Source organism: Mobula hypostoma, chromosome 10 (assembly GCF_963921235.1).
Source record: "Mobula hypostoma chromosome 10, sMobHyp1.1, whole genome shotgun sequence".
NCBI lineage: Eukaryota > Metazoa > Chordata > Chondrichthyes > Myliobatiformes > Myliobatidae > Mobula > Mobula hypostoma.
This window is the reverse complement of record NC_086106.1, coordinates 118,657,049-118,670,722: the sequence shown is the minus strand read 5'-3', so window position 1 is coordinate 118,670,722 and position 13,674 is coordinate 118,657,049. Positions and strand designations below refer to the sequence as shown.

Below are 13,674 nucleotides of genomic sequence, written 5' to 3'. Positions count from 1 at the left end.
AAATTTCCTCTCACAAGGCAGCAAGACATAGGAGCAGAATTAAGCCATTCAGCTCGTCAAGTCTGCTCCACCATTCAATCATGGCTGATTTATTATCCCACTCAATTCGATTCTCCTGCCTTCTGCTTGTAACATTCAACACACTTACTAATGAAGACACCATCAAAGCCAGTTTAAATGTACCCAATGACATGGCCTTCATGGCCATCTGTTGCCTTCTGATAACTTCTCAATAATTTTTGCAATATTGTATGTCATCTTTTGCTTTTATGCTGCCTTTGACTTCTTTTGTCAGCAATGGTTGCCTCATCCACTCTTTAGAATGCAGACATCCCACCTCTCCCGGAAGATCCGGGAGTCTCCTGCACATTGATAGTGGCTCCCTGACGCCCGGAAATTATATACAATATCCCGGAAATAGATTTTTTTGAGAGAGAGAGGGAGAACAAGCATCCTGATTGGTCTCTCTTCGTGCTAAGAGTGGTCCCCAACCACCGGGTCGTGAGGAAACAATATGATTTGGCGATATGTAACGATATGAGTCATTTGCACCTTTCCTCATTCCCTGTCTCGCACTGTTAAACGTGAACGCACGCAAGATCATTACGCGCGTCATCCATGTCAGCACGGGAAGAAGATCAACTCCTCGAGCTTGTAAATGACGGCGGGCTGAAAAGTTTGTTTGACATAACATCTCTGCCAGCATTCTGGATCAAAGTCAAGGCTAAATATCCTGAGATAGCCACAAAAGCACTGAAAACATTGCTTCCATTTCCAACAACATATCGCTGCGAAGCGGAGTTTTCTGCAATGAATGCAACGAAAACTAAATTGCGGAATAGACTGGACATAAGGAACCCCCTTCAAGTATCACTGTTTCCCATCACCATTTGATGGGACCGTCTTGTTGCAGGAAAACAAGCCCAGGGCTCGCACTGATTCAGTGATATTGGTGTGTTGCAATGATTTTCTATGTTCATATGGGGAAAATATGCACTGTGTGTTTAATATCCAAACGTTACTTAAAATATTATGATGCTATTGACTTATCACCTATATTCCGGTCGTGATTAACACCCCCCCCACCCCTGGTCGGCCAGTCCGCAAGAATACTGTCAATATTAAACCGGTCTGCGGTGCAAAAAATGTTGGGGACCCCTGCTAAGTAGACCTATCAGTTTTCTCTGTGGGCGGGCTTTACAGTCGACCTCAAAAATAATGACAGTGTTGCTCGCTGCACTGTTTGCAACAGTGACTTTTCTATTGCCCATGGTGGGTTAAAATGTAAAAGACATGTTGAGGTGAGTTTAACAGGTGTCATTACAGCATAGCTATTTATTTAAACTCGCCGGCTAGCTGCTAAGGAGCTACTCTATTGATGTCCTACGTGATGAGGCCAAACTCCCTGTAGACTTGCTTAAAGTTGTAATAGAATAAACATGATAATATAATATAAGCACATATTTTAATGTCACATTTGCTGCATATACCCAACTTGGTTTACAGATTAGACAAAATCACTAAACAAAGTATTACATACACCTTGGAGGTCGACGGGCGGGGTGGGGGGGGTACATCCTCCCCGTGATATGCACGGGTTTCCTCCGGGTGCTCCGGTTTCCTCCCACAGTCCAAAGTTAGTAGATTAACTGGTCATTATAAATTGTCCTGTGATTAGGCTAGGGTTGAATGGATGAGTTGCTGGGTGTTGAGAAGGAAGGGCCTGTTTTGCACTGTATCTCTAAATAATTTTTGTCCACAGAGAGTGTTGTATACTTTGGACAGCTGACTAACAAAAACTCAGTACAAATGTCCACAAAGTCTGCAAATGGACTGGATAATTCGGCAAACTAAATAACCTACTGCTCTGATGAAACTAAGGAAGAAACTTAACAGGGTGAAATAGGCAAAATAAGCTGACAATGCTTGCAAATATGTTTTTGTTTTGAAAGAGTGAAAATCATAATTTTTAGAAGGTTAAAGAACTCATATGATGCTCCTTATTTTCATGCTTTTAAGATCTGGTCAGCTGGTTAAGTCTGTGCAAATGAAAAAAATCCAAAGTTTGATCAGTAGTCTATGTTAAGTAAGGGATGGTTAATTATGACTATGGTCCTGATCCCAAATAGCATTTCTGCTGGATGTCCAATGACAATAGGATGGAGTGCAGAAGAAACAATAATGAATTAGATATCTGGTCAAGATTCACACATTACAGATGGGCCATTACATTAAGGAAATAGAGGGCAACTGCTGCCAGGTAACTTGTACTTCTAGGCGTCAAATCCTTTAGGACAGAAAAACAACTAAGATATTTGACAAAAAAGACAATGCAGATGCTGGAAATCTGAAGCAATATACAAAATGTTGGAGGCACTCAGCAGGTCAGGCAGCATCTATGGAGGGAACTGAACAATTGACATTTTGGACTGAGATGCTGTTCATGATATTTGACAAACAGTGAAAAAATGTGTTCGATCAATACAAAGTCGGTTGGTTTCTAAGCACAGCTAACTTACTTAATGCCTCAAGCTTATTTACATTCAAATCACATGACAGTAATTGATAAATCTGACCCTGTACAAAATGTTTCATGCTACATACTTTCACTTATTTCACATCACTTGCATCGATACCACAAAGTCACAGTTAATTCTTGTGACTTGTCATTACAAATTATTCAGAAGAGGAATTAAGGCATTTCATGATGTGGGGGAAGACTCCACCAACATACCATTGTCTTACAACAGATGCAGCGAAATGTTAAATAGCCCATGGGTGACCTTGCTGGAAATATTTCTTCAATCGGGGCCTTTTTAAAAAAAAAAGCCTTCTTGAAAAACACAGCTGCACCACAAAGAGGTTATTCAATCGGATGATACAGAGCAAGCAAATGTTGACAGTCTCCTTAATTTAAATCAAATTCCTAGCATTGCTTTAAAACAAATGTCACCTCAACAATTTCAAATATCTTTTTAGGACAAATACTACACTGAGCTTCATATTAAGACTATATGAAATATGATTCAATTTGCTGGGAACTGATATCTCCCAGAACATTGACTTTATGGACATGTCCCTCAGCTTACCATGTGTTATGTTGCACATTAAAAAGTAGAGTGAATTTTTTAAAAATATATATTTTCAACTACATGCACACTGATGTTGGATGAACACAGTCCCAGGAGATACGAGCCATACCGCTAAAACTGCATGCTTCTCTATTTTTCTCATATCTTGTTTTCTGTTCAATTTTAAATTGACTCTTAGGATGCATTTATTTATTACTTGGGGAAAAAAAAACAGCCTGAAAAGAGGTGAGCCACCCTCTCCAGGGTCTACCACTAAAATCTGGTGAAATTATTTACAATCATCTGCATCCAATTAAGAACATGTTGCTTCCAGCTGAACTGAAGAGAAGGCAGTCTCTCTAGTACTGGTACAGTAATTTGAGCAGTTTAAAGGCACACTGTACATGGCAAAAAAAAATCATTCAGCATTACTCATTATTCTTCTGAGTCTAATTTGAAATTGTCACATCAACGATTTTACCATTTGTAAGCTGACTCTCTGGTACACCCTTCCTTTAAGGCAGTTCAGTTTCCGATTGCTTGGACAGGGAAGTACAAGCAGCCAGAATGAAATGCTTCAACATTAAAAGAAGCCAAATCTTCCATCTTGAGAAGTCAAAATTGTGCAATGATAAGCAGAACTATTAAAGAGGCAAAACTCTGCTACCTGGTCTTTAAGAAATGTTAAGAGTGCTTTCCCTCTTCAATTTACATTAAATATTTGGTGGCGCAAAACTGGCTGAACTAAAACCATGTTTACTCTTTTACAAGTAGTTGACTTCTATCCCTTGCAGATAGCTAGACAGAAATGCCCTGGAAAATCATAAGAAAAATTTTAAGCGAACATAGTGAAAGAGAACCAAGGCTGTGGCTGAGGTTGTCATGCCATGACAAAGGTTAGCTTTGGGAATAGATAAGAAGTACTTCTGTTCCTCTAGGTGGATGAGCTGCTGGAAAGGTACATTTCTAATCTCCCTAGCAAACCCTGACAAGTAGTTGTTAAATTCAAGTAACTGTTAAAATCTGATGTACACCGATATGCACATTTTAAGTAACTGACCCTTGGCCTTTAAGCCACCCTGCTGAAATATAGTGAAATATAAAAGACAGAAGGAATAAATGGGTCTTTTTTCCAGCTGTAAGATTGTAGCTAATGGATCAGCTCTTGGCCCTCCATTTACTATTTATATTAATGACCTGAAGAAGGCCAAAGTGCAAGGTAACCAATTTTGCTGCTGACATGAAAATTGGTGGGAGGGTATGTTATAATAAAAGGTATTTGGACTCCATAACAGAATGCATCTAGATTGAGTGAGCTTGCAAAAACATGCAAAATGGGCTTTGCAGTTGAAAAGTGTAAGATTTTACATTTCAGAGGAATCAAAAGGCTGAATTTTATCTAAATGAAGAGAGATTGCAAATGAGCCAAGTACAGAAGATTGAGATGTTGTTGTGCACAAACTACAAAAAGTTAGCTAGCATGTGCGGAATGAGGATAGATGTGAGGACACAACACTAGAGGAACTCAGTTCACGTAGCTTCTATAGTGGGAAATGGACGGTTAAGGTTTCAGGTTTCATCTGAACTGAGAGATAGAGAAGAGGAAGGCAGTATAAAAAGGTGGAGGCATGGTGTGGAGCAAATAGCATAGCAATTGGCATAGTGCTTCATAGTGCCAGTGATCTGGATTCAATCCCACCACTGTATGTAAGGAGTTTGTACATTCTCCCTGTGACTGCATGGGTTTCCTCTGGGTACTCCTGTTTCTTACCACATTCCAGACATGTATGTGTTTGCAAGGGTTAGTAATTTGTGGGCATGTTATGTTGGTGCCAGAAACTGCGATATTTGAAGTCTGCTCCCAGACTGTGTTGGTCATTGACGCAAATGATGCATTTCACTGTATGTTTTGACGTACACATGACAAATAAAGCTAATCTTTCGTCTTTATCTTTAAGAGTTGGCAGATGATAGGTGGATCCAGGTGTGGGAAATGATAAACAGATGAGCTAGGGAGGGAGAGTGAGAGCAACTTGTGAAGCTGGAAAGAGATAGATGGAATCTACAAAGGGGCGAAAATGATGGAACCTGCTAGGAAAGTAAGTGGAGCATGAAATACAGGGTAAAGGCAGGCAGAGTTGGGATTCCACCAGTGACAGAATATCAAATAAGGACAATCATGTAAAACTGGGATACAAAGAGACTTCTCAAGAGTGTGGTCAATTTTTGGAATCCGCAACTCCAGAAAGTCATGATGGCTAGATCACTGGACGCATTTAAAGATGATGTAGATAAGCCTTTAAGAATTTTTTTAAAATGAGGGCTATGAGGAATTGGAACAGAAGTGATGAGGTCCAATGCAGATCAGACATGAACATATAAAATGAGAAAGACTTGAGGAACAGAGTGGTGACTTCTGCTAATATTTTTTTATGTTCTATGATTTGAACTGAAATTATGACTGGAATTAGTTGTTTGAAATTCTTCATCACTTCTCAAAAACCTTCCAACACTCCTCTTGCATCCCAATTCCCACATACCCACTATAAGGGAAGTAAATTCAGAGACACTTGGAATATTTCTGATCAGGTAAACTTCTACTTTGTACCTTACCCAAGAAACTACCCTACTTTAATACATATTTTCCCTGCACAATTTCACCTCAAATCAGCTATTCTAAGGGTAAACTCACTGCATCCAATTCCACAAACTCTGCAAACTTTTTCCCTTGTTAAATGAAACATACTTCAACCAAATTGCACATTCTTGTCATCACACCCAAGATTGGTTGGGCTGGCTCAACAGTTAAGACTGAGGAATTATGCAAAAATGTTACCAAAACCACAAAATATCCAAAAAATCCTGCAAAGGCCTCCAAAATTCCTGACATTTATAGCTGATGACCAGTGTGTTTAAGCACTGGGGCAACAGGGGGAGCTCAGCATACATTGCATTAGATAAAGTCACCTAAATTCCTTCAGTTTTTCTTGAAGTTTTGTGTTCCACAATTCAATATTCCTTCAACTTTCCTACAGAGTTTTATAATTCTACCCCCCCCCACAAAAAATATCCCACTACATTTCTGAGTGGTAAAGGGTGCAGCTAGAAGTAAATGAACAAGCACACTAGCCTCCAGTTGCAACTAGCAGCCAAGTTTGGAAAAATATATTCAGAACTATTCCCTCAAGGCTTCTAAATATCCCAAGAATCCTAGTTAGTCAAATGCCAGTTAACGCTGCATTTGAATGTGCGTGCAAAGCCCATTAATCAGCAAGATGGCAGTGGCAATGGTAGCATAGTGGTGTTTAAAAGGAAAGAAGATTGTTTCAGAGCAAATTCACTAGTACATGATGCTCAAAGGTTAGAGCTTTAATTATTTTTAACATTAGTGTATAAAGACAAAACTGCAGTCCATAATTGTTTATTTTATTTTAAAAGCCTTACTTTGCAAGTAATTTCCAATCCATAAGAATTTTCACCTCTGCTTGACTGTCCACCTATCTTCTCAACTCGACTGATCACGCCAAGTGGGACATCAAGGGTCATCACGGGATCCTGGAAAGGAAAGCATAATTACACAGTTTTGAACACATTGTACTGTATAGGTTATGAACATCTGACTCTTGGACACCTCCTACACATGAACAAGATCCCACATTACAAAATTTGAAATATGTTTATTCATATGCTCATTTCCTTATTTAGTAATTGTTTTGTCTTATCAGTCTTGCATGATTTTAATGACATTCTTTGCAATACCGTGGAGGTATGATTGCCACATCAAATAATATTGGTGTATTTTTAATGTATAGACAAAATGTACAAGGACATCTGTAAAAACAGAACCTGTTCATTATAAAAGGAAGCCTGTATGTAATATCTCAGCTTAACTTTAGCATTCAGCAGCAAAGATTACACACAATCCAGTGGTAATTAACAATTAATTTTATTGAAATACAATAAGGCTTTTTTCCAAAAATGTCATTAAACAGCTAAGCATGTATGACTTAAAAGTTGAAGCTTGATAAGCCACTAAGTACTCCATAATTCACCATGTCCCTTATTCAATTACCCAATAATTGACTGGAAACCAGTTTCTACTGGAATAAAAGATTAATGCTCAACATTGGTACAAACTGAAATATGATCTACACACTTATACAATTCTTTTCAAGACATTTATCTTTAATAAAGATAAAGTTATGAGTAGGTTATTTTATTGCAAACTGAAAATATTTTAATCTTTCCAGCAGCCAAGGAGCCCAAGGAAAATGATGGCACGGGGACGAGGGAAAAGAAGAACAGCTGGAATTGCACCATTCTATCTTACACACTTTGGAATAATTCAGCTGCAAATTCCAGTATCATATCCTGCAAACTGTATGGGAGAAAAATACAAGGCATGAGGACTGATGAGGGAAGGGCAGAGACGTGGTGATACAGTGGATGGGAGTCAAGGTCGAAAGGGTGGGGAGGGTGGGAAAGACACTTAATTTTCAGGAACATAATCCTTTTGATCTGCAGATCCTACAAAATCTAAGAAATCTGAGATTAGACATCATCCCTTAATCCAACTTCGAAATATTTGTGGTAAAATTAATTCCCTGAAGTGGGAAATTGAAGTAATATATGGCTAAGCAATAGCATTTGCATACAATAAATTATAAATACAGTGGATTCCAGTGAACTGGGACACATTGGGACCAGTACATTTCAGCCCAATTAAGCAGTTTCCCCACTAAGCCGAAGTTTCATGGAAATAATTAAAAAGGTATAGAAAAGACAAACCGAGTAACAAATTATGTATGTAAATGAAGGAGGAGCAAATTAGAACACTACTAATAGCACTATAGTAATATAAAGCTATGTATTAGTTCATAATAGTTATCGACAGGGTAACTCATCCAGCGTATATAATGAACAAAATTAGCACAGACAGTGGACTGCCTTAATACAATGTTAGTTATCAAACACTGCATAAGCTAATTCCTCATTTTCCATTATAATATTCAAGATGACTTGCTGATATCTTCAAACTCTTTGTAGTTCCTAATTTGTAGTGAAATAGTTTCTTTTTCATTCTCAGCCATTTCTGACACCTCCAAGCTTGGACACTTGAAACTGCAGTGAGCAAAACAATTCTGAATTGTCTTACTGCTTAGTTCTCTCCAACTACCAGTGACAAAAATCACTGCTTTTTGAACACACAACTGGTGCTATTTTAGTTGTTCGTTCTAAACACGCTAATGCATTTAACTGCCACACAAGTGTGCGCGACTGGCACTAGTTAGAACCTGTTCGGCAGGAGCCTTCGGCCCCAATTAAGTGACACGATTGCCCAAATAAAGGGAATCCCAGCAATTCTTTTGATTAGATTTTGCGAAGCGTTGTCCCAAATTAGTGGCTGCCCTGATTAGTAGTATCTCTTTTAAAAATACTGGAATGCTCTTTCTATCATTTAAAGATATCATTAATGGATGTGCATGCTTACCAAAATGAAAAACTAAAATTAACCATTAAAAAAAAGCCAGACACAATTTTCACTGTCCTGACGAAGGGCCTCGGCCCGAAACGTCGACTATACCGCTTCCTAGAGATGCTGCCTGGCCTGCTGCGTTCACCAGCAACTTTGATGTCTGTTGCTTGAATTTCCAGCATCTGCAGAATACCTCGTGTTCACAATTTTCATATTTTGTTTAATGACCTGTAATGTAACTTTCAAGCTAAGTGCACCTTTCGGTTAGTTCATAGTTATGAAGAAATTTCACTAATATTTTTATTGCAATTATTTTCTAGAAAATTTAGAAACATAGAAAACCTACAGCACAATACAGACCCTTTGGCCCACAAAGCTGTGCCGAACATGTCCTTACCTTAGAAATTACCTTGGGTTATCCATAGCCCTCTATTTTTCCTGAGTTCCACGTACCTGTCCAGCTATGTTCCCTCTAAGCTGTGCGTGTATGTGCGCACACGTTTTTCAACCAGCGCACAAAGGAAATTAATGCGCGCACAAAAGGTTACCTAAAATAATGTAGTAATTAATAATTATACTTACTGAAAATAATCTTTCAGCTAAATGTTTCTGTTAACTAGTTGGTCGGTTTTTCAAATACCACAATGCACGTCACTAATTTACGTCACCTGACCTTTCCTGTTCCAGGATCTGCAGACAATGTTTCGTGGAGTGACAAATTTAAAGTTTTGCTAAGCCAACAACGTGAAGAAAACATCACAGTAGATACAAGTTCGCTGTTGACTTTTATAAATAGTCTTCGTGTTCATTTAGAAGAAAGGCTTCCTGAAGATGAGGTACAAGAATGGTCAGCTTTTGATTTCTCCGCAATTGCAGATTGTGACTTTACATTTGGCGATGAACAAGTTAATGCCTTACGTCTAAAATATCATGATTTTCTAGCTGAAAAATACTGTAATAGTTACGACAATTTAATGATTTCAAATTTTCCGTGCAAGAAAAAATTAAATCCAAACTGATTTCAAAGTTTGCTCAAATGGTGGCATTTGTACTTCAAAATGAACAGTTTTGCAACCATGCACAGTTGATGGACATTGGGGGAACATTTCTTGCATCTAGGACGGACTGTGAGCGAGGTTTTAGTCTAATGAATCAACTCAAAAACAAGCTGAGAAACCGTTTAGGTGAATGTCATTTGGATATGTTAATAAGAATCAAAAGCTATCATAGAACCATAGGACACTACAGCACAGAAAGAGGCCTTTTGGCCCTTCTTGGCTGTGCCAAACCATTTTTCTGCCTAGTCCCACTGACCTGCAACTGGACCATATCCCTCCATACACCTCTCATCCATGTACCTGTCCAAGTTTTTTTTTCTTTTTTTTTGTAATTTATTTTTTATTGAATTTCATCATCAAATATTTCCATAAGATGTATTTCAGATACTGTACATATATCATATTTGTCACAAATCTCCACATAATATTTATCTGATAGAAAGGAGAGGAAAGAAAGAACAATCGAAAGAAGAAAACTACGTACAGAGTAGGGAGTGATTTTTTTTTAACAACATATTCATTGACTTTGAGCATAAAATCAGGCCTATGAGGTGTTATGTAGTTAAACCATTTTTTCCAGTATGAATAAAGTTGTTCCAACTTATGATTAACAGATGCTGTTATCTTCTCCATTTTGTAAATGTCCATTATAATTTTAATCCATACATTTAGAGTTGGACTTTCCTGTGATAACCATTTCCTGGTAAGGGTCTTTTTATCAGCCACCAGCAGTACATTCATTAAATATTTATCTCTTTTCAACCATTCTTGTGGTATATACCCAAAATATATAAACCCCCGTTTGCTGGAGAAATTGTGGAAATCAAAACGCAAACCATTATATTTTCTGGGAATGCCCTGTTATCAAAGACTATTGGAATGGGATACATAATGCCCTACAAGACATCTTTAAATGTGAAACACCCTTTGAGAGTAAGACCATATCAATTGGATGGAAGTTCTATTAGTCTAGATAGAGTTTAGAAAGAATGGGTAAATGCCAAAGACAGGAGAGAGAGAAAAAATACCCGAGTGACTTAAATATGTTAGTTTGTTGTTATTCTGTGCAGTTTTATGTCAAATATTTTGTAAACCTACATAAACTGTGCCATGTGTGCATTCAGTGCGCACATACTATTGTCACAGGAAGAAAAATTGCACAACATATGATTTTTGCGATCTCCCTTTATGCAGATGATCTTTTGGTTTATGTTTCGAATCCCAAAGAATCTATTCCTAGTTTATTGAAACTATTAAATGAATTTGGATTGTTTTCAGGATATAAATTAAACCTGCATAAAAGTGAATTATTTCCTTTAAATGATTCTGCTTCTATATATGATGACATTCCTTTAAAAGTTACAGATTCTTTTAAATATTTAGGTATTATCATCACTAAAAATTATGGAGACCTTTATAGAGCTAATTTAGTTCCCTTAGTGGATTTTATGAAGCAATTTTTTTCTAGATGGAATCCACTTACACTTTCGTTAGCCAGTTGAATTCATGCAGTTAAAATGATTTTACCAAAATTTTTATATGTATTTCAAAATATTCCTATTTTTCTAACTAAGAAGTTTTTTTGATCAGGTTGACTATTATTTTATCTTTTGTTTGGAATAATAAAAGACTAAGAATTGGAAAATGTCATTTACAAATTTTTGCACACACTATTAAAAAGTAGAGGGAACATTGCTCTCCAGAAGTCTCTTAAAAGACCGTATCATATCTGCCTCCACCACCGTTGCCAGCAGCTCATTCCATGCACTCACCACTCTCTGCGTAAAAAACTTACCTCTGACATTTCCTCTGTACCTACATCTGTGGTGGGAAAGCTGTTGGAAAAAATTCTTAGAGATAGGATCTCTGGGCATTTAGAGAATCATGGTCTGATCAGGGACAGTCAGCATGGCTTTGAGAAGGGCAGATCATGTCTAACAAGCCTGATAGAGTTCTTTAAGGAGGTGACCAGGCATATAGATGAGGGTAGTGTAGTGGATGTGATCTATATGGATTTTAGTAAGGCATTTGACAAGGTTCCACACGGTAGGCTTATTCAGAAAGTCAGAAGGCATGGGATCCAGGGAAGTTTGGCCAGGTGGATTCAGAATTGGCTTGCCTGCAGAAGGCAGAGGGTCGTGGTGGAGGGAGTACGTTCAGATTGGAGGATTGTGACTAGCAGTGTCCCACAAGGATCTGTTCTGGGACCTCTACTTTTTGTGTTTTTTATTAACGACCTGGATGTTGGGGTAGAAGGGTGGGTTGGCAAATTTGCAGACAACACAAAGGTTGGTGGTGTTGTAGATAGTGTAGAGGATTGACAAATATTACAGAGAGGCATTGATAGGATGTAGAAGTGGGCTGAGAAGTGGCAGATGGAGTTCAACCCGGAGAAGTGTGAGGTGGTACACTTTGGAAGGACAAACTCCAAGGCAGAGTACAAAGTAAATGGCAGGATACTTGGTAGTGTGGAGGAGCAGAGGGATCTGGGGGTACATGTCCACAGATCCCTGAAAGCTGCCTCACAGGTGGATAGGGTAGTTAAGAAAGCTTATGGGGTGTTAGCTTTCATAAGTCGAGGGATAGAGTTTAAGAGTCGCGATGTAATGATGCAGCTCTATAAAACTCTGGTTAGGCCACACTTGGAGTAGTGTGTCCAATTCTGGTCGCCTCACTATAGGAAGGATGTGGAAGCATTGGAAAGGGTACAGAGGAGATTTACCAGGATGCTGCCTGGTTTAGAGAGTATGCATTATGATCAGAGATCAAGGGAGCTAGAGCTTTACTCTTTAGAGAGGAAGAGGATGAGAGGAGACATGATAGAGATGTACAAGATAATAAGAGGAATAGATAGATTGGATAGCCAGCACCTCTTCCCCAGGGCACCACTGCTCAATACAAGAGGTCATGGCTTTAAGGTAAGGGGTGGGAAGTTCAAGGGGGATATTAGAGGAACGTTTTTTTACTCAGAGTGGTTGGTGCGTGGAATGCACTGCCTGAGTCAGTGGTGGAGGCAGATACAGTAGTGAAGTTTAAGAGACTACTAGACAGGTATATGGAAGAATTTAAGGTGGGGGCTTATATGGGAGGCAGGGTTTGAGGATCGGCACAACATTGTGGGCCGAAGGGCCTGTACTGTGCTGTACTATCCTATGTTCTAAACACCTTAAAACTGTGCCCTCTCGTGTTAGACATTCCAGCCCTGGGAAAAAGCCTCTGACTATCTACATGATCAATGCCTATCATCTTATACACCTCTATCAGGTCACTTCTCATCCTCCATTGCTCCAAGGAGAAAAAGCCGCATTCATTCAACCTATTCTTATAAGGCATGCGCCCCAATCCAGGCAACATCCTTGTAAATCTCCTCTGCACCCTTTCTATGCTTTCCACATCCTTCCTATATTGAGGCGACCAGAACTAAGCACAGTACTTCAAGTGGGGTCTGACCAGCGTCCTATATAGCTGCAACATTATCTCTCAGTTCCTAAACTCAACCCCACAATTGATGAAGGCCCATGCACCAGATGCTTTCTTAACCACAGAGTCAACCTGCACAGCAGCTTTGAGTGTCCTGTGGACTCAGACCCCAAGATCCCTCTGATCCTCCACACTGCCAAGAGTCTCACCATTAATACTATATTCCGCCATCATATTTGACCTACCAAAATGAACCACCTAACACATTTAATTTAATAATTTGTTTATATTAGGATTCACTGGCTTACACCTCCCACAGCAAAAATACCTAAAATGAATTTTACAAATGATATTGATGAGAATACAGTTCAACTGAAACAACTCTGTTGAAACATGAATCCTCAAATGGTTCAGTAAATTCATTCAATGTGAACCTAAATGGCTCCAGACCTGTGTTACGTTTTCAGTGCAGTAACAATAGTAATATTTTTTTAAAACTTTGTTTCATTAGTCAAAGAGAAACATCGACTGGGTTCTTGGACACATGTTGGCCGTAATGGAATTGGATGTCAGGTGACCTCCTCCTGGCTGAATAACACAATGGGGTTTCTAATTACTGCACATGAGTGGGAAGCAATTGAGTAATATA

At 38.7% G+C, this 13,674-nt stretch overlaps 1 protein-coding gene across 3 annotated transcripts in view; it reads right to left on the bottom strand.

Moving 5' to 3' along the window:
• mtm1 (myotubularin 1) overlaps positions 1–13,674 on the bottom strand; it is a 181,599-nt gene that overhangs the window by 65,532 nt on the left and 102,393 nt on the right. For all 3 annotated transcript variants that reach the window (XM_063061111.1, XM_063061109.1, XM_063061110.1), the window contains one exon: positions 6,516–6,626. In XM_063061111.1, coding sequence (XP_062917181.1) covers positions 6,516–6,626 — 111 coding nt within the window. The remainder of the gene's footprint in view (positions 1–6,515; positions 6,627–13,674) is intronic.